The sequence below is a fragment of the Onychostoma macrolepis genome, chromosome 04 (assembly GCF_012432095.1).
Source record: "Onychostoma macrolepis isolate SWU-2019 chromosome 04, ASM1243209v1, whole genome shotgun sequence".
Taxonomy (NCBI): Eukaryota; Metazoa; Chordata; class Actinopteri; order Cypriniformes; family Cyprinidae; genus Onychostoma; species Onychostoma macrolepis.
Genome location: NC_081158.1, coordinates 26896153 through 26923778, shown reverse-complemented (window position 1 = coordinate 26923778; position 27626 = coordinate 26896153). Strand labels below are relative to the sequence as shown.

The following is a 27626-nucleotide window of genomic DNA, read 5'->3' as shown; positions in this document are numbered from 1 at the left end:
TAGTTAGTTAGTTTATTTTATTTTTCCCCCAAAATAGTTTAGTAACACTGATGAAACATTGTGAAATATCATGCAAATATAATGAAATATTTGCAATTTAAATAGATTTTAAAAAGCTACTTGAAAAGAGAAACTATAGAGACTATATAATTGAGTTTCACAAGCTTTTTTTTGACAATCTCACTTGAGATTAGAGTGACTGCCTGATTTATTCCTGATCATCTGTCATGGTCAGTTTGACTTTAGTCTGGCCAATAGACTGGACACAAGTCATTGAGCACATGAGAGCCCCAAATGCACACAGCATCCCACTCCTGCTTTTTTTCTGATCCAAAAGCAGAGAAAGCTCTGAATCAGGCTGTATTAAAAATATCCCCTCATTAATAAGTCATTTCATGGAAATGAGGGGAGGTCAAAATTAAGAGGAGCCTTCAGAAGACCACAGGGGATGAGAAATAAGTCTCCTCCATTTTCTTCAGTCAGTTAACAGCAACTCCTGGGGCAATTCTGTGTCAAATCAAATGCATCAAATTGTTAAATTAATGAATGCGTACTTCACTAAAGCCACGGTACTACGTGAAATTAAAGCATGACAGAGTGCTTTTACTCATGGAGATGAAGCTGAAATTATAAAAGCACATTGCTGCTAAACAAACATGCAGAGGGCTCCAAAAGTCAGAGACTAGGATGAAAAATCTGGGATTCAAAATCTAATAAACACCAGGGAAAAAACAAAAATGAATAATAAAATAATAGGAACACTATGGCACTACACTGTAAAAAGTGATAAGTTGACTTAACTTAAAAAAATTGAGGAAACCAGTTGCCTTAAAATTATAAAGTAAATAATTTTTTTTTTTTAAGTTAAGCGAACTTGATAATTCACTTAACTTAATTTTTAAGTAAATGATAATTAAAAAAAATAAGGCAACGTATTTCCTCAATTTTTTAAAGTTAAGTCAACTTATCACTTTTTACAGTGTAAAAATCAAGTTTATTTTAGTATTTGTAACAAAAAAATTATTAAATTTGAAATTAAAATAAAATTTATAATTTTACAGTATTTAGCTATAAAAATAAAAATACAATAAAAAAACCAAATTAAAACAGAAATCAAATTTTTTATGTTAAATCAATGCTGTAATGCTTATATGAATTTAGGCATCTCAACATTTCGTACAGTATGAAATTTGTGTAATTAATTTTGAGATTAGAAAGACGAGAAAGGTTATTACGCTTAAATATTTTTACAGTTGCAAAAAAGAAAAGAATTATTGGATTAAGTGTTACAAAGAATACTTGATTTTCTACCTCAAAATTTCAAGCTTAATTCAATTGAGTTCTTTGAAATTTTTTGTTTAGTTTACTAGCAATTTCTGATTGAAAATGGTTCATCCCTTTAATTTAGCACTTGATGACAGCAAAAGTAATCTGAATTTAATCTGAAAAAAAAAAAAAAGCGAGAAAGTCCAAAATTAAACTTCTAATATCATCTTACACATACTGAATACCGAGAGAGAAAAAAATCCTATACGGTATCTACCAATAACCAATATGTTCCTGATGTATTCTGTTCCTTTAAATGTTTTTTTCCAGGGCACATGCAGCAGCAATTTGTTTTTATTTCGATGAACAAGTCGATTTGAACCTGCCATTTAAATTGCCAATTGATTTGAAATGAATTGGAGATTCAATCCAGTTTACCCACCATCCTCTAATACAATCTGCTTGTCCTCACATAAAAAACAGCCTATTGACTGGCAGCGCTCGCTGACTATGACGACAACCAAATGCTTGCATCTCCACAGAGAGCAGAGCAGACAGACTCATTTAAAATGCATAGAACTGTAAGAACACAGTGTCTATGAACTAGCTGATGTGTAGAGACGTCACCGACAGCCTCCTCACACAGACCTTCAGATGTTTCAGCCATTTAGTGCAAGCAAGCAATGACCAGACCAACAGAGGGGTCAGTAAATGGATTATCGACACATCCAGGAATCAGATTTCTCTGAATTTGCCACAGGTTCTGAGCCGAAGGCCTCGTGGGATGAAGTTTACCTTTATTTCAGTAATCTGATCATCGGCTTCAAACGCACTTAGTGCTATTTCAAAAAATCAACACGGAAGAGAGTGTGGGAGCAGATTTATTTGTTTTCATGCGGTGAAAAGCAAGAATAATCCATCAGCAGTATGCAAAACGCTCCTACACGCAAAAGTTTCAAAGCATTTCATGGACGTCTACTACGCAGACGTGTAAAACAGCATGTGGGTGTTTTCCATACAGTGGCCCAAGGCTTTGCTCCTTCATCAGAGCATGTTACTGTGAATGAGGATAGAAGAGATTCTGCTTTTATTCATTATAAAATAAAACACTGTAGCAACATGGCTTCCTTCATGAATTTTAGAGCATTTTTCTAGCTAGCACTTTTGCTGTAGACCAAGTTTGTTTGTCAAATTTGTTTGATCAGTGCAAAAGCAGTTTTTCAAACTTGGGCGGTCTGAGGCTAGAGTTTTCACAATATCTGATGCTAGGAAATCCCTAAAAGGGAGGCAGATGAATGTGAATATAATAACAAAAACTATTACAATAATTAGAACTATTACAATAATTTTCAGTAATTGAAATAAAGCTTAAATACAATAAACTATATGTATTAGATGAGAAACTTAAACTTATTTCAGTTATTTGCCAAAGACAAACTTTTTTAAGTACTAAAATGACTAAAATTATAAGTGAAATTAAAATAATTAGCTTCATATAAAACAACATACTGAAAACTGAAAATATAAAAATATAAATAAATGCTTTAATGGTATATAAATAATAAATATCACTGTTGCACAGGCAGGGTTTAAGCAGAATAAATGATTGGAGAATTTCACATGGGAAAAGGCTGTCATTTCATGCAAAGATTTATGACATTTTTAATAAAAAAAGAAAGAAAAAAAAAGAAACATGCATGAATGATTCATTCACAAAAATATTACTAACATGCATTTAGAAAATATGGTGAATTTTCATTTCATCCCACATTTTAATAATTGGCTTTTATATTGTCTATAAAATAGTATAATAGTATCTGGAAAGTATTTAAATATCTTTTTTTTCCTACCCCCTAATAAAGAGTTGTTGAATGAAAATAGACGGTGGAAGAAAACTCTGGTTCGGACCAATCAATCCAACTAAATATCACCTTTTTTGTGTCTTGACAGTGTCTGGCACAAATTATTGAGGCTGAGAAACAAATCAATCTCAGTGTCAGCGAATTGTGTGGCGTTCAAAAGCTGTTGGATCTCAATGATTTTGTCTCTTTTTCTGTATCTGGGTTACAGAGATGGAGAGAGACAAAATGAATGAGCGCCAGAGAGAGGCTTATCTTGGCATCTGAGAAGGTGTTAGTACAAAGTGGCTTTCGCCTGTCTAGGCTACACCATCACATGAAACGCAGCCCTCCAAATTAAAGCCTCAGTGCTTGTGACGTGCAGATCACACACACACATAGAAATAAGAAGACAAAGGAAACACAGGACGAAACACATGCGCAGTGAAGAACTGAATGTAGACCACCAAGAACACAAATGCCTTTGTTTCCTCAAATCTTTGACAAAACACAACTATCCCACTCCACAGATGATGGATATTTGTTATACCGATTCCAGCAATTCAAAGTTGGAAAAATGTAGAACATATGTAGTTAACCTCAAGTACCCAATCTTGATGCAAATTAAGTTAATTTAGCACATTCCTGCTCAAAAGCCAGAGACCACAAGGAAAACGCTGCCATTCGAAATCTAATACAAGGGGAGAAAATAATAAATAAAAAGCTAAATAATGGCACAAAAAGAAATATTTAAGATCATTCAGAATTTTAAATAAAAAAATTACATATTGGTTAGTATTAGATGCTGTCTACACTGGATGCGGCACGACACGGCAAATCCCCGAGACTAAATCTCTCGTTCTTTTTATGACGTACTGACACAAAGTTCAAAGGATTTGCAATGGTCACTGTGTTCCTGTGGCTCAGTGGTAGACCATTGCGTTAGCAGCACAAAAGGTCATGGGTTCAATTCCCAGGGAACACACATACTGATAAAAAAATAAATAAAAATGTATAGCCTGAATGCACTGTAAGTCGCTTAAAGCGTCTGCTAAATGCATAAATGTAAATGTCACTTTGTCGCGTCCAGTTTAGACAGCGTGGGCTGTCGCGAAAACGATCAGTATACTAAAAATCGCACATCGCGATATCGATGCTGAAACAATATACTTTATTATGTACTGTATGAAATTAGCAAAATTAGCATAAAGCCTGATGAAAAAGAATGTACAATATCAAAAAGATCATTAAAAAAACAACATACAGAGAGTCAGAGCAAGTTATACAGTGATTTGTTCAAATTAAGTTTCTAAGATCAGACTATTCAGGTCAGACTTGCAAAGTTTGCTTGGTGGGCAATAAAATGGTATCACGTCAGTGACTTTTACACAGACAAGCATCCCTCACATTAAGAAAAAAAAAAAAGTAAAAAATCTAGTTATTGCTATAGACAGATGAACATTAACTGTTCAGCAGCCTGATACACAGCATGACAGACTGGGTCCCATGTGTGAGAAGTCTTGAGAGTAACCAATCAAACATCATAAGCTCAGCTAGCCAAACCAATGATCTCTCATGGATCATTCAGACATTATTATGCAGATGACATTCAGACCTGACCAGATAGCTGAATGACTAAATATGCATTCATTTCAGGATCAAAGACCACCAGAAAATAATAATGAAGACAGATTCTTTATTTCTTGGGTTTAAAAAAAAAACGTAGCTTGCAAGATAACACACATTTAACATGCAATTTTCACACCAAAATTTCATCCCTATTCTGACAGATTTAGCAGTTTAGAGAAAACAAAGCCGGGCAGCGGGATATTAATTAACCGTATTAGCCAAAGCCTATTTTCAGCATCCAATTGCTCATTCTCCCAGTGTCACCATCCCCGGCGATACTCACCGACGTCACTGCGGAAAGCTCTGCTGACACCACACAGGAACGCCATAGGGTACAAGCGCTCTACAACACCCGGGGGTCGTCTGAAATCCACCTCGCCCTCCGGAAACCAAGACTAGCCGTGCCAGAGCTCTTCAACCTCAGCGGCTGTCCAGCATCTGTTTTCTGCATAGTTCAGCCTGGCACGTGGAACCGTCCACACAAAACCGCACACACATACGAGCTCAGGGAAGCGGGATGTTGTTCGGATGAGTGCACCGGCAGGTTCTCCGGCAGTGGGCGTACTAAAAGTGCTGATGATGGCCCAACATTTTACTTTTTCTTTCTCTATTCAAAGATAAACCCCAGGGCACTTAGGCACTCTAGATTAAAGACGCCGCAAACCAAAAGTTGCACAGTCCGATGGAATGGAAAACCATTAGAAAAGTTCTTAAGAGATCAACAAGTACAATAGCGACGGTCCAGGTTGGTTCTGCAAATGTGAACGTCAGGTGGCGAAATGAATAAATGAATAAAACCCTGGGTCTCAAGGCGACAAGCATTAGCACAAACCGAGGCGAGACGAGACATTTCGGTCTTCAGCACAAGGAAAATGGAAGCAAGAGGGTACATTTGTGCACAGCAGAAAGAGAGAGAGAGAGAATGGGACAAGATGAGAGACGCAAGCAAAGCGGCCGTCATCCTGTCAGGTCACAGCATGCTCGCTCATGCATACCCGTACATTCATTTGGGGAGTTGGAGGACATGAAAGCAAGGTACAGGAACACTTCCTAAAAGCTTCCTAAAAGATCTTGAACTTCTGCGAATTGCAGGTTTGACAGGCTGTCTTTTTTTTTTCTCCCAGCAACCCCTGCTTGTAGACTAAATTATTTGCGACAAAAATGGTGACAAGCATACGAATGCGGCTTGTGCGGCCTTCTCTATGTCACCTTTAAAAATAACATGACATTGCTATTGTTCTAAATAAATAATGTTAAGAACAAATAGGCAGGAAAAAGAAACACTTCAACTGTCCTCAATAAGAACTACAGTATTTTCGTGCAAAACGACTTCAGAATCTGGTTAAAACCAGACTGAAGCGCGCCCAGCGCTACCCCAGGGGAGAGTGAAGGAACGGCTCTATTATTTTTAGCTGTGATCTCAGACTGTATAAAGTGGGATGACAAAGCCCACCCATCCTGGTTCAAAAAGTGGAACTACATCATACATAAAGGGAGCAACACTGTGGAGGAGTGTCTGCCCGTATTCACCTCTAAGTGGAGAGGCGGGAGGACCTGGGATTAAAAGCTCTGAAATTTTAACACGGGTGGCCTGAGCAGTCAGTTTGTGTCACCCTCAACCACTGCTGTTTCAGATGAGGTGGAACTACAGTTGGGATGAGGGCGGCACCTCTGGGACAAGAAAGAGATAAGAGGAACGAGAGAGCAAAGAGTTTAGATCTTCTGAGAGGGTCTAAATGAGCGTCACATATTCAGACCCATAATTAATTCACTGACCATCTGATGAGAAAATGGCAAGAACTTTATTCTTCACTGCAGAGAACGACTTCTTAATGAGTTTTTAATTAGTCGTCTTTTACTTATTATCTAGAAAAAAAAAAAAAGTGTGTATTAAGATTTAAGTTCCGGTGCAGTAAGACAAAAGTTCACTGGTATTACAGAGAGATTCTCTGAAAATAATATCTCATGCAGCACTGCTTCAAGGAAATTTTTGGAAAGTTTCATGGATTTTTAGATATTTCAATTTTATAAATAGATATGGTAACACTTTACTTAAACCCTTTATGTATAATGCATTAAAAAGTGTTATTAAAGTCTATAATGCTTTATAACTATTCATAATGTGCATTATAATACATTATATCTTGTCATAAATAATCATAACTAAATTTAAAATGCATAGCGTAACAACTATAAGTAATTAACTGTGGTTACAATTAATGTTTGTACAATGCATTATAAGGAGCATTACAAGGAATAATTAATGCATTAAAACTACTTTAATAATGCATTATACATACTCTTTCAGTCTTTCAGTAAAGTGTTACCATAGATGTGATTTTATATTTGATTTTATGCATTTATTTAATCAAAATACAGTAAAAACTGTGATACTGTGAAATATTATAAAAAAATATGACATTTTAAATTTTCTTCATATATTTTAAAATGTAATTTATTCCTGTGATGGCAAATCAGATTTTTCAGCAGCCCTTCAGCAGTCTTCAGTGTCACACAATCCTTTAGAAATCACTATATTTTAATTTGGTGCTTAAGAAACATTTCTGCTTAATATTTTTTGGAAACTGTGATATACTTTTTTTTTTCAGGATTCAGGTTTTATTTGAAATTCTTTTGTAACAATGTAAAAGACTTCACTGTCAGTTTTTGATAAATTGAATACATCCTTGCTGAATAAAAGTATTAATTTCTTATAAAAAAAAAGGTTTGAACTTTTGAACAGTAGTGTATATTTTTGTTGTTGTTTCGAGCTTTTAAAATGACCTTGGACTCCTCAGACCCCGAAAACAACATGAATGTTGACTTCACTGCAGCATTTGATCATAGGTGTGAAAAGTGTTTAGAAGTGTGCAGACATCAGAGCTATAACTCATCCTCTGGTCAGCACCTGCTGCTGGTACTCTGCAGAGGGAACATCTGCAAAGGAAGCTTATGTAATCCTTCACCTCTGGACTCAGTGTTGGAGCTGCAGCTGGTGGCTCGACGCACATTTAAACACTTCGATTCTCACCCTGACCCAAGCTCCATCACCGAGCTCATTACTGACCACACTAGACCCAAAGCAGATGATCTCAGAATAGGTTCACATGGTTGGGCAGCTGAATTGGTGATCTGCCAAATAAAGAATATCAGAAGATAAATAGAGAAAAGTGCCCTATAGCAAGTTCTCTCTGTTTACAGTTCTTCAGTCTTTGCGTACTTATGATTTTCCAGCCTATAATGAGCAACACAATGCTGATGTAGAAAAATGCAGGGGCGTCATGCACTTCATTTTGATTATTTATTATATTTGTTATTTTATAGGTCAAGAGGGGTGCTCCTGTATTACTGTATTACAAAAACAAAACAAAACAAAACAAAAAAACTAAGCAAAGCAAAACAAAACAGTAGTTTAGTGGTACTGTTTTATTTTATATGTTATCTAAATAAACAAAAATAAACAACAAAAATAAACAGTACTCTAGTGGTACAGTTTAATTTTATTTTCTCTTTATTTTATTTTTGGTGGGGTGGGGGTGAATTTGCACTTAAAATCCATCTGGCTTCCCTCGGTTTAAATGGGCATGATTTGACTCACTGAAAAAAAAATGGCATCACATTTTAAAGAGCAAAATGTGCATGAGTTGCATTTTCTGTTATTTGGTAAACTGGAAACGAGGAAGGTGGTGGGACCCCTGGGAGAAATAAAAACAAATGACTCTTCGTGCAAGGCAGCTTCTCATTCGCTAAGATTCCCACAGTGACACCAAACATCTCAAGCAGCCAGCCCTTCGGCAGCCTCCCGCCTGTGGATAAGTGGCTAACTCTTCAGAGTGATTCTACCTTTCATTTCAGCCCACTGTGTTAGGCGCTCGTCTCTGAAGCTTATCTGCTGAGCAGGTGAGAGGTGCTCCGGCTCCCACTGAAGGCCACTGCAGTGGGTAATTGGCTGTGAGAAGTACTTGAGAGGCCAATCCATTTAAAAGCTAAAATTCAAACGGCAAGACATGTTAGAAATTCATGAGAAGCCAAATGAATGAATCTAATGAAAGTGACTCTTTGACCTCCATAAAGGGAAGGTGCAGCATGGCGTTTTAAAAGATGAAAACTGCTGCCAGCCATTGTAATACAGTATTTTTAAGAAAATGTGATATTACAGCACCATGTGTGTTAAAAAATGTCAAGATTTTCTCAGTGGGCAAAAATGTAGATACAATTGTGTGTCCAAAGGGTAAAACATAAATCATCTCCAGCAGAGATAAAGATCTCATTTTCACCACTGAAAAGAGTCCACACAAAAAAGCTAAATCAAATGAATCTTCTGAGCTGGATTGTTTAGTGAATGAAGACTTACAAACTCAGGAGTCGCTGACTGAATCAGTCTGATGAATCTTCCACCGAATGAACTGAATCAGTTAGAACAGTTAATGAATCAATATCAAATTGACCTATTGAACTGTAAGTTATTACTTTCAGTGCTGACATGAAGCAAATTTATTGTACTTTTACATCACTACTGTAACCGACTGGTTGTTCATATGACAAATTAAATAGAAAACAGTGTGAATAAAAAATGCTGAAAACAATGACAACTTCTAGTTTATTGAGTGAATCAGATGTTGATTCAGTAACTGACTTAATGGATTTGATTAAATGAAGGATTCAAACTGATTTTATGACATTACAAGCAATCTTCAGTAAAGTATGATTTCCTGTGCTATGGCACTGAAAAAGCGGCACAGGGAAAGAGTTCGTTTTTGGTGAACTATTGCTTTAAAATTGCACTTCGCAAATATTTGAAGTTCCTGAACACATCACTTATTAACTCCATGAGTCTTTGATGTTCTCAGTAAACCGAAATGTGTGCGATAGAGAGCAGCAGGTGTCACAAGAGCATTATCTTAGAGCAGCACGCTATAACATCGCCTCACAACTTCAGTGCAGTGTGTAGTGTAGAAGAGAAAAAAAAGAAAGAAATCAAAGCAAAGACGATGGTTGAGGGGGAGACTTGCTCACTGGGCAAGAGGAACAAACTGTTTGTTCTCTCTCACTCCACCAACTCTGGAGGAATCCTAACCGGGAGAGAAGATTGAGTACGACAGAGAACATACATCTACCTCTCTACCACATCTTCCCCTCCCCTTCACTTCCCCATTACCGCCTGCTGTTACCGAATGTTGTGCTTCTCCCCACAGGACCAACCCTCCATCCGGACTGTTTCTCCAAAGTAAAATCCACACAGTCCGGAAAAATAAAGGGATTTTTGGAGGAAAGATTTTGCTGGAGGGTTCAAGTACTTTGGTACAATAGGTGACCACTCCAGGCTTTGGATTGCAGGTAACTGTTAACGGTTTTGCAGTAAATCCACACAAACTCATCTCTACATGTGCTGTGAGTTCGGGTCAATTATAATGTGCATTTGGGAACATAACATGCGCCAAACATCTTCATATTCTGGTTATGAGAAGTGCTTATAAACCAGCTTTTCTCGACAAAAGAAAAGCTTTAAGGGCTACAATGAAAAAGAAATAGTGTAAAAACAATTTTCGCTAAGAAATTGCTAGTAAATTTCACAAAAGAAACAGCAAGTAATTCATTAAATTAAGTGTAAAATTTTGGAATAGAAAGCCTGAAATTGTATGTTCTTATAAAATGTACCTTAATCATCTGTTTTATTTACAACTTTGAAAAAAATAAAAAATTTTATTTTACAGTTGAACTGTGAATAATAATATTAATATTTATTATAATTATTATTATTTTCTTAAATACTCTATTATTTTAATTTTTATTTATTTTTAATAAATTATATGTAATTAATGGATGGTTTCAGATCTGAGATGGGTCCTGTTTGTACTGGTGTCCCACAGGGCTCAGTTCTTGGTCCTTTGCTCTTTAGCATTTATATCTACCCTCTTGGTCAGCTATTAACATCTCTTGACCTCAGCTATCACTCACTCGCTGATGACACACAGATTTATATACATTTTAAACCTGGTTAATTTGTGGATGTTTCTCATGTTTCCAACTGTATTTCTGTATTTGCATGATTTGGCTGATCTTTTAACACCTTACACACCAACTCACAATCTGCGATCTTCTCAGTGTGGTCTCTTAGCTGTTCCCAAAACACTGCTTCATTCCAGGGGTGACAGAGCCTTCTCATCTTATGCTCTAAAACTGTGGAATTCTATCCCAGCTGACATTAGGGAAGCAAATTCATTATATATATATTTTTAAATTCTCTTAAAATAATTTATTTCAGGAATGTCTTCTATTGTGTTGTTTTTTTGTTATCTGTCTTTTGTTATATTTACAGTGTATTGTCATATATGGCTGTGTTTGCCTTAGTGTAAATCTTTTATTTAAAGCGCCTTGAGAAAGTAACTTTTAAAGGCGCTATACAAAATAAATGTATTTTTATTATTATATTATAATAGTATATATCAACAACTACAACAACAATTATTATTATTATCATTACTATTATTATTATATTTTTCTATATTATTTTTAATAATTATACATAACAAATGAAAATAAAGTTATTTTGATGTATAAATCAAAATGCAGCCCTACAAAGAAGCCCAGCTAAATAAATAAATAAATGCAATCACACTTTTTATCAAATCGAAAAATTGTAATTGTAATTTTTTTCTTCTTAAATCATGAAGCCCTAGCTAACCATTTAGCTTAGCGAGAATGCTACCATTAATGCATTTGTACTAAAACAAGTGTATTTAGATACAATATTTGATGGGTTGCCAATGCTTACATTGAACCACTAGCCAAAAGAGTCTATTGACACTATATTCACACCAGCTGTTTGTGTTTTCCATCAGCCTGGCTGCGTTCAGTTTCCATGACACCCTACACTAGTATTACTATACAGACATATGGATGCAGCTGATTACACTCTGTAGGCAGCTTAGCCAATCAGACGACACATTACACAACCTGTAGAGAAACAATGCTGACACGACAAAATTAAGTAAGCTAGAAGCATGAGCTCTGACACTGGGTCAGAAAACGAATTTGGGGAAATTAGCTACACACACGCAGCACTGCTCGAGGGCAGATGCGGTGCAGCTGACACAGGCAAAAGCAAAGCAAGCCTTGCATGTAATGAGGCTAATGAAGGCTTCTGTTCTGAATCATGACTGCTTGTTTGTGCACACGTACGCCGTGTTTATAAGACCCTCAACGGGTTGGCGCTAAAAGGGATGGCTATTCGCTAAATTTGGTGCGATTGCTCTGTAGAATGAGCCTAGTCCAGGTTGACAAACATCATAATACCAAAGCAGTCTGTTTCCATTGGCTGCCCAAACCTGCAGCGGGCTTCAAGACCAGTTGGAGGCCGTCAAGTCCTGCCAAAATCGGACGCGGGGGTAGAAATGACTTAATTGGGCCCAGGAGAAGAGACAGCTGAGGAAGGACTGCCATTTATGGGTATATTTCTATATTATTAACCTGTCTGAGAAGCACACCAGGGGGTTTTCTCAAACTGAGGTGATATTTAAACCCAGCCAGAACGGAGATCGAGGAGTGCTTATCTGTCTCCCATCTGAGGTAGCACCAAAAAAAACCCCGTACACTTAACCTTTAGAAAACTCTGTGACATTCATACCCTCTGGGAAAAATTACACAGGGGCTACAAAGTATAGCGACAGAGTGTAGTCCATTCAAAATAACAGACTTCCTCTAGGCACAAAGGTTATTCTACTGAAAAAAGACAGGGCTGATTGAAAACGCAATGGAGTCTGAGAGGCTCTCGTCGCCTTGATCGCCTCACATATCAGCTGAATGACCCAATGCCCTGACACTTCATCGGCCCATGCAAGGAAGGTAACGTCACAAAGCTGATATTGCTGACAAGAATTATTTACTTTAACCTTCCACAGCCTGCCTTGCTGAAGTAGAGGACGAGCAAACCAGAGTACAAAACTTTAGCACATAACTCTTGTGCTATGGACATTTACTGTGTGCTATTTGTTTTTTATGCCATCTCACTCGATTTTCACTTGGTGAACTATACAAATAGTGAAAAATGCAATAGATTTCAGCCTCAAATGAGATGTACTGTTAGTGAAAGATTTCATTGGATTTTGACTAAGAATCAGGATTCCTCCAGCTAAATTTTGGAGGTGAAAGTGTTTGTGTTTGTTTTTAGCAGTAAATAATGTGTCCAATTATGAATTATAAACAAGGGCCCCAAAATACAACTAAAATGGTTGCAAGTGTGCCATAAATAAATATAATGTGAAAATCGTAATCTTAACTCATACAAAATAGTTTTGCTGTATAAATAAATAAAATGAATTATAGAATTAAAAAAAATGCACATTTATTTAAAAAAAAATACAAATATTTTTACAAAAAAAATATTATTGGTAATTGTTTAGCATATGAGGTCCAACTGTAAGTTTGAATCAACTGTAAGAGAAAATTTTCTTTGAATAAGAACAACATTTCACTTTTTTATTTTTTTGCACCCAATCAAAAAGCAAGCATGAACTCGAATTAAAAATAACTGACTTTTTGTCAGTTTGAGTTTGCAAGCTAGCAGTGTGAATGAGGGTTAACGAAAAGGACCCAGAGCACCCTAGAAATAACCACTCAGATTGCAATAGCAAACACATAGCAACCCCCTGGAATTGGTCCAGAGAGTTTTGCCCAGGCAGGAAGCTCTCATATTTTCTTCAGAAAAAGTAAAAATCAAGTTAATTAGTATACTTGTTTCCCATGACACGTTTTACTGGTCGCAAAGGCAGAAGGTTGACATATCAGGACCCTGAACTTCATGCTTAATGAGCTCTGTTCTACTTTCCTCCATTCCATATGCCATGATTTAAATATAGGACACTCATTGGAAGCTGTCAGATTGTAATGCCTCTAGGTTTTACAGTTTCAAAACATGCGCCCATAACGCAGGAGAGCCAAAACAGCACCTCCATCACCACCTCCTCTTCCTGGCACTAAATCCAGCTGTCAAGCAAACGTAAAAGGATTGATGGAGGCTGTTCAAAGTGAAAGCGGTGGAGATCAGGACAGACGTGTGCCAGCAGAATGAATAAGAGCCAGATGCGGTGAAACATAGCATCTCATCTCTGAGAAGAAAAAAAAAAAACTGACAGATTTCTTTTGAAACTCCAGCCTGGCGAAAGAGCTTGAAGCTCCATGGACTCTTCTGAAACCATGATAGCTCCTCCGGCGTGTGAATGAAACAAGAAAAAGGTGTGATGCTCATGTGGCTGCATGGCAGCAGCAGCAGCCGTCTCTGCTGTTGAATCCTAGGGATGTGTTAAAGTACATATTACTGAAATAGTCAGTGTTCAGTTGTCTGAACAACAAGTCCATTTATTGGTCTTAAGACATTTCCTAGAGGGAAAAATGTTGTTAATGTCAAAATGTCTTAGCAAGTCATATATAAATCATAGGTCATATATATTAACATATTCTATATTATTATACATTAAATGATCACAAATTAATTATTAATATATACACATTTTTGTAAAATGTTTATGAAAAGTCTCACGCTCACCAGTTCTGCATATATTTGATGAAAAATACAGCTAAAATAGTAAATATTGTTACAATTCTACAGTTTATCTATTATTCCATTACTCCAGTCTTCAGTATCGCATGATCTTTCAGAAATTATTCTAATATGCTGATTTGAAGAAACATGTCTTGTCCTGTGTTAAAATCAATGGTAAACAGTTGTGCTGAATATTTTTGAGAAAATATTAAAAAAATTTTTTTTTCAAGATTCTTTGATGAATATCAAGTTTTGTAACATTATAAATGTCTTTACTTTCACTTTTGATCCATTTAACATATCCTTGCAGAATAAAATTATTGATTTCCTTAAAAAACGTTATTGACTCTAAACTAGGGAAGTAATGATTCACTCAACTCAGGATGTGATATGATTCTCAATACAAATTTCACAATATGATTTTTTTTTTAAACAAAATGAGATTTAAGACAAATTATAAATGAAGAGGTTTTATTATTGCTTTCGATAAAATGCTGCACATTTTTTTGTGAAATTGAAAAATGTCATAAAACTAAATTTAAATTTTAAAACAAACCACAAATCCAATAAATAAATAACAAAAGAAATCTCTTCATATAAACAATTTAAAATAATTTAAAATTAGAGGCTGTGACTGCATTTTAATCACAAGCAAGAGCAGTTTATTAATATAAATTAGATTGTGTAATTTTGAAATCTTAAGCAAAAATCGGAATGGTCTGACTTTATTCTTTGAAGCTATACTATACAGTCATGGCCGAAAATATCGCCACCCTTGGTAAATATGATCAAAGGCGGCTGTGAAAATTAATCTGCATTGTTAATCTCTTTGATCTTTTATTTTAAAAAAAATCACAACAATCTAACCTTTCATTAGATAATAAGAATTTAAAATGGGGGGAAATATCATTATGAAATAAATGTTTTTCTCTAATACACATTGGCCACAATTAATGGCACCCTTTTATTCAATACTTTTTGAAACCTCCATTTGCCAGTTTAACAGCTCTAAACTTTCTCCAATAATGCCTGATGAGGTTAGAGAACACCTGACAAGAGATCAGAGACCATTCCTTCATCCAGAATCACTCCAGACCCTTTAGATTCCATGTTCATAATCACCCTGGAGTGCTCAAAATTGTGAATATGAATGGGAATATACTTCAGAGATATTTTAATTTCTAGGGGTACGAATAATTGTGTTCAACGTGTATTTGAGATATATACGTGATATTTCCCCCCATTTTAAATTTAGAATTAAAATTAGATTTTTGTGAATCTTTTTAATAAAAGATCAAAAGGATTAACAACACAGATTAATTTTCACAGCCGCCTTTGATCATATTTACCAAGGGTGCCGATATTTTTGGCCATGACTGTATATAACATATCTTCACGAAACAAAAACAGCAGATGGGCTGAATGAAAACGCAAATTCACTCTCTGCCAGCAGGTGGCACTTATGGAACAGCAGTGATACAGCGTTCCTTTGGTTGCCGCTGTAAACACAGCAGCACTGCGCTTATGAACACTACTTTAATTCAAATGAATAGAATTAAAAATGTTTAGGGTAGGGTAACGGTGCAGCCCAAGCTGGTTGAAAATCGATTCAAATATGTGATCATTCAAATCGGTTGAGATATTAAATGAATCGTGATACAATTGGAGGTGGAAGTTTATGTGAATGTATGTCTGACGAGAACTGACTCTCTTTAGAAAAGTTTAGATGGTATTTGGTATATACTGTTCAATAAAAGTGCCTATTATTTATGCACCTTTTGGCTCATACAGGTAGCAGGATAGCTACTTTCGTAGCCATTTTGCCCGTGCAGTTGCTTACCCTCAGTAGGTGCGTGTTTTGTCTTTCTATCTGGTTTTAATCAGAGCTTATCAGCAGGTTCCCTTAATGCAGCTCTACAAACTGAGCTCTAAATTGTTTTTTAGTAAGGAAGCAGGTGGCCTGAGCCACTGAGCTCAATGCAAAAGGGTTACAGTGTACCCAATGACTGCTGAAGAATGGAAATGGAAAATGTCCCTTATCAGAGTCAGGGAGCGATTAGCATACCAATTACTACAGTAGGTACGGTGTGACACTGCTGCTACAACCAGACACGCAAACCTGGACGTGAACATAAGCTCACAGACAGAAACACATGAGCACACAACTCCCACACAAGCACAAATATACAATCTACAAAACAAACAGACATTCTTCTGTGACTAGTATATAAGATATATCCAGATCTTTCTGCCTACCTTGTGTCCCCTGAAAGCAGAACAGTTGTGAGTGGCAGAGACTCATTACCATACGTGCAACTAAAATATAATTGGCACAGTTCGCAGAACACCTGCAGAGGTGAAGGTAGGCATTCTTATTCCAGTTGGTGAAAAAAAAAATGGAATACATTAATTTAATCAACAACCTGTCAGTAGTATCCCACTTTCCGGGTTGGCAAAAATCATCTAATTAATATTGTTTTTAGGCACAAATTTCTCTGTTTCTGTGGAGTAAAATGAAGAGGAAACCAACACCTTGAGCATCTTTTTCATTTTCTGACTGAATGCCTGCAAATGTGTAACAGAGATATAAAACCGACAGGCCATGGCACCATAAATGCCACGACCAAGACAAATGCTGCACACGGCTAAGGCCAGGAACGCTAGACGATCTCAAATGAGATGACAATTCATCAACAACAAGCTGCAATGGACCCTGGGGTGAGAGGAAAAAACGCTGTATTTTTTTTTTTCTTTGGATAGAAATCATATACATTATTCAACTCTTAAAAATAGGTTCCAAAGGAGGGGTTGTACAGCAAGAAGAACCATAGAAGCAGAACGACTCACAAAAGAACCTTTCAGTGAACAGTTCCATAAAGAGACATTTTTTCGTAGTGTGAAGAACTTGGAAAAAAAAAACTAAAGAACCTTTAAAGGAATGGAAAGGTTCCATGGATGTTAAAGGTTCTTCATGGAACCACTGATGCAAATAAAGAACCTTTATTTTTAAAAGTGAATGTTCACATTATTACACTGATCTCTGGAATACCATATTCTGATTGGTCAAAATATGTCCATTTATGTGTTTATGTGGTAAGTAGTCAAGTATATTCAGCCTGTCATTATCCTTCAAGGCCACACGAGAACCCTCTGATTATCCTTTACTTCAATTTCAGTGCTTCTGTTGGCTTTTGATGTTGCAAAACATTGACTAATATCACCAGACAAAAGCAGCATTATGACATCTCTGATGTAATGAAGATTACACATTGCTCTTAACCTTTTGTGTTCAGGCACCATCAGTCTACTGATACTCGACATCAGTATCCATTAGCTGACATCATCTTGAATAAGTTATTCCTCATATATGCTTTCATTTTACCTATAACAGACGACTCGCTGACTCATCATGAGTCAAATGGCTCTACCTAAGTGTCCAACAACACACACACACACACAGAGTCCAAATGAAAAGCTACATTCACATCGTAAGCAAAAGTTGCGGTTTTTTGTAAGGATCTTCATATGACCTTTTAATTGTGCCTCATATAAGACAAGTCTAAACATGTGCCATTCCTAAAATGACCCACAAGTGAAAAACAGCATATTCTAGAATATTCATCATGACATCAAATGTCTTAAAGGGGTCATATGTTGCTGCTAAAAAGAACATTATTTTGTGTATTTGGAGTGATGCAATGTGTTTACGCGGTTCGAGGTTCAAAAAATACATTATTTTCCACATACTGTACATTATTGTTGCTCCTCTATGCTCCGCCTTTCTGAAACGCGCCGATTTTTACGAAGCTCATCGTTCTGAGAAGCGAGGTGTGCTCTGATTGGCCAGCTATCCAGTGCATTGTGATTGGCCAAATACCTCAAGCGTGTGACGGAAATGTTACGCACCTTACCATGTTGTGATGGCGTGTTCTGGCGTGACGAGACTAAAACAATAAAACCCACTATAAACAAGGTATTTGTTGCATTAAGTGAGGACATAATTACTGATTATAATGACTCATACGGTCTTTTTACGTGTTGCGCCGCATAAACATAACACCATGTCAGCAGCATGTGTTTGAATAGTCAGTTAGCAAATTCTTTAAATATTGAAACGTACTTGCAGGCTGCGAGTCAGAAGCACCAGACTGTCCTTGCGACGTTGGAATTGCCCCACTTTATAGTGTTTACGTTGTAGGCTACTCTCTCCCAGGATCAGAAAATAGTCCTCTGTAAAATGCGCTGCACACACTCGAATATTTGGGTTGAACTGTTCTGGAACAGTGTTGTAAATATAAGTTAACCACTGATTTCTAGTTGTATACTCATTTGGAAGGTCAAACAAAGTACTTTCACTTTCACAATGAAACACGCAGTGTCTCCATGACATGGCGGCGGCGGCAACAACAATACACAGCGAGAATAAAAGTTACGCTTTCTTTCATTACGTATAGGTTTGGCCGGTGTTATGCAAATCTTCCCACACCGTGACGTAGACATGTGGGGGTGTGTTTGAATGAGCCATTTTAGGGGGGCGTGGCAGTCTTAACTTTTATAAAAAATATCTCTTTGGGTTTGAGACTTTAATCTTTGCAGCTTTACAGATCTTATATACGTGACCCTGCCTGTGAAAACCCAGCTAAAGTCTTTTTATTTTTTTTTATTTACTGTTTTCTACATAAAACCGTCCTACATAATGTACAGAACATTCTGTGAAAATACAAACTTGAAATCTTTAACACTGACTGAATAAGACCATGTTAAAAATTGAAATAATGAAATTAATAGGTGAAATCAAACTTTGAGGCTCGTTATCTCAGAATTAGATTTTTAGACTTTAGCCTGCTATTCACAGGCAGGGTCACATATGCACAAACAGCTTGTAACACTCCAAAGACAAAGGAAAACATGAAATCGCATCATATGACCCCTTTAATATAAAACATGACACATTTTCATATGAGACATTTGATATTTTCCAGTTCCAAAGACTTAAAATGGAAGGAAGGAAGACTACATATTTTTAAAACCTACAAAACATTGGCTTATCAAAACAATTATTAAAAACATGCTTCTTAGGACTCTAAACAGAGCATAACAAAATGCATCAGACTGCAGGGGGCTAGAGATGAATTTTAAAAATAAACAAATGCTAATTGCGAAAAACAGCAGGCACATAACCCAACAGGCAGTAATATTACTTAAAATCATAATACCGCTTAAAAGAATTGTTGGTCATGCCTGACTTTAAACCTGTGAAAAATCCTATTTTCTCTCCACATTTTGAAAATGTATCAGATTTGAACTGAAAATGTCAGATTCGTTGTGATTTCTGCAGTTCACACTGTCATCCACAACAGATCTGTGTCATATCTTAAAAAAAAAAGCCATATTTGGGACACATTCAGCTGTATTGTAGATGCATTAAACCCCAGGAGGCACGATCCATAGGGGAAACTATATGACTGCTGCACAACAGCATCATGGGAAATCAGACATAAACACCTGCTGCCCCAAGTTTACACCAGACACCTGTACAAGACCAGAAATCAGTACATGCAGAAACCAGCATCCAGTTAGATACTGGTTTGTCCACGGATGAAAGGAATCTTCATTCTGGCTGAAATCATCTTTTTTCTTTTTTCTTTTTAACAAAGCCAACTGGGTATTTACTCATCTTATTGAGGTCAAGTGTTTTCCCCTGAGGGAGGATAACTTGCAGTATTTATGACAACTCCACCATTTCGTACCTCTTAAGCAATGCCAAGTTGGCTAACTCACACAAACCACTACTTGTCAAGGGAAAAATACACAAAAATATTTCATTGGTGTAGCAGTCCTCTCATAGAAAACACTATTTATGCTCATTGAATATGAGGGAAACAAAAAAAAAAAAAAAGAAAGAAAAAAAATAGCCTTCAGTCAAAGAAACCCACCAGTCAAAATACAACATGACACACAACTCATCACGATTCAGTTAAGTTTCCACTAGAGATGCTTAAAACAAACCCAGCCTGTGTTTCACACCAGGATCAGGAGAGCTTCTCATCCCACAGACAAACACTATTCCCACACCACAGCACGAAGCAGTGTGCCTTCAGGTAAATAATTAACAGGGGAGAAGCTGTCAGGCAAATACAAACAGAAAAAAAGATAGCAGCATTGTTCTCTTACAAGTGCACTAAGCAGACCACCAAACTACGGCACTCTACTGTTAAATATTAATGAAGGGGGGGCGGGCGAGCGATACTTCAGTGCGTCTTTTTTTGCTCCGAGCTTCATGCGAGAACATTTCAAAACAAAGGCGCGAGGCTTGATGACCATAGCTGCTCTCCATAAGGTCCGCTGACCCCGCTCTGCGTCTTTAAATGCCCTGCGTAAACGTCCGTATATCATACAAGAACGCGCTCGCGTACCGGGGAGGGCTGCATATAAGGTAACCTATAGCGAAGGATGAAAACAACCGAGACCGTACCTTTGTTCACTCTCCGCAGTATCTGGCATCGGCATTTAAATGAGACGGCTATCATACTAGCTCAGCCGAAAAGCTCATCCAAGGGCTCCGATAAAAGCGATTCCTCGCACACACATAGCACAGGCGCCGTATGTCCCACCGGAGAAAGGCAGACTCCGTACGCGGTGCAGAGCTCCAATCATGCACTACGTCCCTGCAGCGCTGAGATCCGTGCTTTATAATGGCAAATCATATTTCCCCCCACATATAAAATCCATCGGAAAGCGCGCAGAGGAAGAACACGCAGAGCGCGGCTGATGTGTCTCATCTGAGACTCGGTCTGATCTGAATGGGCTTTTAAAGTTGCATGCTTGGTGTATTCAGTTAGTAGCTGGTACCTGAGCACAGCAGGAGACGAGCCACTGTTTCTTATTTTTGCAAGAAGTGTCAGAAATAAACTTTTCCATTAAGAGAACGGACTTTATCATTTATGAGGGCAACGTTTCAATTCAATCAATTCATTAACATGAATTCGCAATCTAAAATAATTAGATTTCGAATTTATTACTTATAGAGCGGTACAGTTTACAGTCCATTAGAAAAGATTTAGCCTATTTCTGCCATTTCCTATGGGTTTTTAGAATAGCTGTTTTGAATTGATTAAAATAAGTTTGATTCATTTCACTCCTAAAATCAAATATTAAATAAATCCAGGAGCCAATGGAAAATTAGCATCCTCTGTTGACCTACAAACTGACATAATCATAACGGCTCAATTTCCTATAAAATGGAATCAACAACAACTGAAAATGTACAACTACTTCATTTTATATTTTTCTAAAGAGAACTGCTTGCAAAAAAAAAAAAAAATTATATATATATATATATATATATATATATATATATATATATATATATATATATATATATATATATATATATATATTAGTGGTGGGCGTTATCGGCGTTAACGTGCTGCGTTAACGTGAGACTCTTATCGGGCGATAAAAAAATATCGCCGTTAATCTATTCTCAAAGTTGGGTTGGGAGCTGGGTCTATACTACGCAAGCTATGATGACTTTCACCTTGATATTTTAGCGCGGATGTATACCTAGCCGAATTGCACTGTAGGGGGCGAGAACGAGTCTTCGAACCTGTGTGTATGCGTGCTAACATGGATGCAGCTATGAAGCCGCTGGGTTTGCTTCAGGGAAAATTTATTTTTAAGAAGCTTCCCAATGGAAATCGGCAAGTCATTTCTGTCTCTACGTTACATGGTCGCGCTCTCTGTATCGCGCACACAGCGGAGTTCCGCCCCGGTTCGCACACACACACACACACACACACAAACAAACGTAAGCGCACACACAAGTGAGCACACTCCCACTCCTATTTGTAAATATTAAGCCGCAAAACGTCTATTTAAATATGACTTCTGTGTGTCTCTGTGTTAATGTATGGCGCAGACGCGCGGGTTTGTTCACTACTCATACAGAAGACCGCGTGACACTTGCGGCGATATTAACGTCTGCCGTCTCACTAAATGAGGACATAAATACATGAACAACATCTCCAGAACTGCTCTGAGAGTCACTTCATGAGCATTCGAGCGTTTCATTTGAGAAAAACTATCCTCACGGCAACCCGTCAAAATAAAAGTTCGGTTTCACTTGAAGACATTGGGCAGAACATAATAGGCTACTACTACTAAAACTATTAAAACCTTATCTTTAAGGAATAATCATACAATGTCTTCAATGTTATTATCAATATTAAATTCTTGATGACTGCTAGTTGTTTACTTATCTACTTGGCAGAATTCAAATGAGCCATTTTAATCTAGATTAATCTAGATTAATTCCAAGATTACAGTGAGATGAATCTAGATTAAAAAAATTAATCTATGCCCACCACTAATATATATATATATATATATATATATATATATATATATATATATATATATATATATATATATATATATATATATATATATATATATATATATATGTATATATATATATATATATATATATATATATATATATATATATATATATATGTGTATATATATATATATATATATATATATATATATGTATATATATATATATATATATATATATATATATATATATATATATATATATATATATATATATATGTGTATATATATATATATATATATATATACATACACACACACACACACATATATATATATATATATATATATATATATATATATATATATATATATTTCTAAGCTATTAAAGGTGGTCACTAGGAGTTTGCTAGGCTCCTCTGTTTTTTTTGGGGGTCCAAAAGAAAAAGCAGCATCATACATATACTCTCAGAAATAAAGGTACAAAAGCTGTCACTGGGGCGGTACCTTTTCAAAAGGTACATATTAGTACTTAAAGTGTACATATTTTAACCTAATAGGTACAAAAGTGTACCTTTTGAAAAGGTACCGCCCCAGTGACAGCTTTTGTACCTTTATTTCTGAGAGTGTAAGAACAATAACAGATGATTTCCTAAGCAAGCACAATTCATCACTAACAGGCCAATAATAATAATATTATTAATAAAAGCAATTAAAATGTCTTAATTTTTGCTTTATATTATATTATGCAACATTTATAATATTTACACAAACTTATTACATAAGCATCTGAGATAGAGGGATGTTATCATCATCTGCTTTGCTTTTTTTCATGTAGATGCTTATTTAAGCTGGAAAAAAAAATCAAAGTTAACCTTATGTAAGAGCACAATTAAAAGCCTATCAATTCCCCTGACAGGAAGGCAGAATAATTTTCATTAGGAAACTAAAATAACAAAGCATTTTGTCACTTCAAAAGCAGAAAAAAAGCTTATTTTTGAATATGCAACAATAAGACTGTTTCCTTCTTTCAAATACACATTTCCGAACTGTTAATTAGCCAGTAGTGTCTGTTTATTTGCTTCTTAAATTTGCATAATGCCAATCATATCTCCCTAATTCCAATCAAGAGTGAACTGGGCTCATTTGCAGGCCAGTGCTGCCGTGTTCAGTGCTGAGCAGCAGTCCCTTTTTTTTTTTTTTTTTTAACACAGATAGCATGCATTTAGGTCAGTGACTGTATCTCTATGTATTATCAGACATTTGGAGGCAGGATAAGCCTAGCGACAAGGGACCGTGTATTAAAGGGGTCTGTCTCTGTTTGTGTACGAAATACGTCTGAATGAGTCTTTAACGTGAATGAAAGTATTAAGGTCATCGCCACTATACTCCATTCCTCCCCTGACGCTCGTAAGAAGAGTCTGAGATAACAGCCCAACTGCGTGTCTGAGATCAAAGTGGTCTAATCTCTCTTTTCAACCCCCCTCGTTTTTATATTCCCTTCATTTTAATTTTGTCAAGCATCCAGGTTGACAGTCCAGCGGAGTGGATCAATGTTCCTGAAGAGAGGGATGAGGTTTAGTATAGGATTATGCATACTGATCAGATTACACACATACAGGGATTTGTCTGTCCACTTGGATAAATAATGCGCTGGAATATCACCATGTCAAGATGAGAGATGCATTTTGGGATGCCGTGCATGTGGTTCTCTGTGGGCAGAACATGCAAAAGCATTGCAAAGCTTGTCTGTTATGCGGTTAATTTGATCTGCACACTGTTGTTTGAAGAAAATGCGCTGGCATAAAGGGAAATCCACTGGTGCGGGAGGAGATGGGAGCGTTATGTCAGCTCTGTGCAAGTTTTATAGAGACGGCAGTGAATTAAGGCACTCTCTCCAACTGTTTTAAGACCCACCAGTGCCACATATGACCATCCTCTATGTGCTCGTATTTAAAGAACGTGGCCTAAGATGAGAAATAATGAGTAAACCACTGTCATTTCCACTGTGGCCAAAGATAAAAAATTAACTTTTAAATTAAAAAAATTCAGAGGCAAGTAAAACTTTAAATCCAGCTTGACTCTATCTCAAAATACCCAGTTCAAGCTCTAATTTATGCATCCCGCATGAGAAACCCACAAGACAAATGTTCCCTGCTTGGGATGTACATTTGCATAAAATATTTAATCAACAAGGCATCAGTTTAAAGACTGCACAAAATGGATTGACAAGTGAATTTTAATACTTTGTTGGCATGCAGGACACATTGAAGGGGTTGCCATGTTTAAAACGGCCAATAAGCTCTGTTTGGAATTGTTAAATATATAAATACTTAAAACATAAAACAGTTAATAATACACATGTATAAATGTAAGTATTTTTTAATTTTGCATTTTGCATAGTTATTACATTTAGATATGTAAATATAAAAGTATGAAAAAAAAAAAAAAAATATATATATATAATTAATATATTAATAATATATTAATATTATTTAAATTGTTAAATATAAATATTTGCATTTATTTTAAATACACATACAATATACATATAATTTAAGAAAAAGGATGTAAAAAAACAGTTAAATTAGTTTATAAAGTATAAGAATGTTTTAAAATACTTATATACTACATTTTAAATACACACATATAATATACATATAATTTATGAAACTGATTTAAAGAAACAGTTAGTTAAACTTAAAATATTTTGTATATACTAAAATGTAACAATTTGCATAAAATAATATCAATTTTGTATTTTTTTGTAAAATAATATCAACTGTATACACACACATACACAGTGGAACACACACACAAACACACGCACAACAGTTAAAAGTAGTTTAGATGAAGTATGATAACTTTATAAAATAAATGTTATATAAAAATATATAATATGCACACACAGACGCACAAAATGTATGATTTGTCACTGACAAATCAACATCCTCAAGGTCCATGATCACTCCCTCAATCTCAATTACAGGGTCTGCACATATGTGCCAAACATTCTTAAATAACTGGAATCAAGTCTCTTGTTCGTCTCCCGGGATGGTGCAATCAGTTTTCCCAGGATGCGCATGGCGGCAATGCCAATCAAACCAGTAGGATGCTTCATGCTTTCTCATAACAGCGCTGAAGGTGACAGCTGACTTGAATGGGAAACCATTCCATAAGGGTTGCCGAGTTTACATTTGCGTGCATTTGAAGTCAAGTAATTGGTGGGTGGTGTTGTGCATGGATGCATGTAGCCTGTCACATCAACGTGACATACTGGTGCAGAGGTCTGTTATTAAACAAAATTGTGAAGCTGTGAATTTGCTGGGTTGGGGGTCCTGGCAAATCTAGTCATTAGATGCTGAGAGCGTTTATGGAAACTACAGTCAGACAGATGGAAAATGCAAGTCAAAACAGTCTATCCAACTGCTTGATTCCACTAAGACGCCCCTTTTGACCTGATGACTTGGAGGTCTTGGAGGATGAATTCTCTCAAATAAGACAATTTTCTCTTAGAAAATCTGAAGAATTGAGAACACAATTTCATAAAACCATTATTATTAAAAGCAAGGGAATGTCACTCCACTCAAAGAGGATATAGCTTAGCTCTCATCATCATGAATGCTGTATATCTTGAGGTCGGGATTAACAAGACCATGAAAAATTGAACCGCCGTATTTTTGACAAGCAAGCTGGAGGCAGGCTGGGAACATTTTTCCCACAAAGAGCAAAAGCACTGAACTATTATAAACGAGCGGTAAAAAGCCTTCAGCTTATAAAGAGCAGCAGGGACAATGGCGGGAGCTGTCCAGCAGCACTGGTGCTGAAATGGCGAGGACAGTGGTTTTCTGTTATGTACAACATCAGCGGCCTCTAGCGGTGAAAGTGGTGAACTGCACCATCGATTAAAATGGCTCTAACAGAATTATTGCTGCAGTGCTGCAATTCAACCCATAGATTCTGTATGTTCAAACAAATCAGGGCATTTAAATGCAAAGCTGTTACATATATAATTAGCATTTTTCAGCCCACATAAACAGTGTACATCCTTTTGCACCTCATCCCACTCCGCTGGACTGAAATCTGGGGCTGTGTGGGCCATTAGAGTAAACATCACTGTTAGTTTGTGGGAGCAGCTTGAAATGATGTGTACTTAGTGTCAGGGCACAGCGTTCTGCAGGAAGTGTCTATTTAAATCCGAGTAGGGGGATACATGGTGATTCATTCGTATTGAGGGTGTAATATGTGCCAAAATCACTCCTGCAGAGAAACAAGACACTGACATTTGATATTGAGATTCATTAGCAGTTTATTCTTTTCCAATTACTAATAATACAGTTTTGGTGATTAATGTAGCCTCAGTCTGACAGAGTCTTCTGCTGGTTGTAGTCAATTAACTTGATTTAACACTTATGTACTGAAATTAATCTTTCATATATTAAAAACCATGGTTTTAAATGTTAAAAATTGCCATAAATATATTTAACTGGATTAAAACACATGCACTAAAAACCCTTTAAATAATAAACTGACTTTGACTACCATTTTAGGTAGCATTTGCACTATTACTTATTTAAATCATGTTTGTTTTAATGTTTGGCTAATCAACATCTAATTAAGTTCTATATTAATTGACAACATAGCAGGCACAATAAAGTAGGCACGTAGCCATCTCTCTCGGTCTCTCTTGTTCTTTCACTATTGTAGTTTAGAGAAAGCTCTATATTGATTCAGCCTAATGGAAGCAAATGGAAGGCTCGGACTGAAGCCCTGGCCATTACGTGCAGGGAATGCGTCACAATCTCATGCAAATGAGGCACTTTAATGCTGCCTTTAGCATTACATCTGTAAACAACAAATATTACCTTCAATAAATAAATAAAAGCATAAAGTAACAATTGCTATGTCAACATTTGAATTAGAAAAATATTATATCTATTTATTTTCGTTATTTATAATATTTTATAGTAATAATAATAATAATAATAATTATTATTATTATTATACAACTG

At 36.2% G+C, this 27626-nt stretch overlaps 1 protein-coding gene across 13 annotated transcripts in view; it reads right to left on the bottom strand.

Moving 5' to 3' along the window:
• The window catches only part of grip1 (glutamate receptor interacting protein 1), a 281122-nt gene that overhangs the window by 88946 nt on the left and 164550 nt on the right, over positions 1-27626 (bottom strand). The window contains exon 1 of one of the 13 annotated variants that reach the window (XM_058773065.1): positions 20750-20910. The exons of the other annotated variants lie outside the window; for them this stretch is intronic. Within the exon in view, the coding sequence (XP_058629048.1) occupies positions 20750-20804 (55 nt within the window). The 5' untranslated portion in view covers positions 20805-20910. Of the gene's footprint in view, positions 1-20749; positions 20911-27626 lie in introns of those variants that run through there. 13 annotated transcript variants of the gene reach the window in all.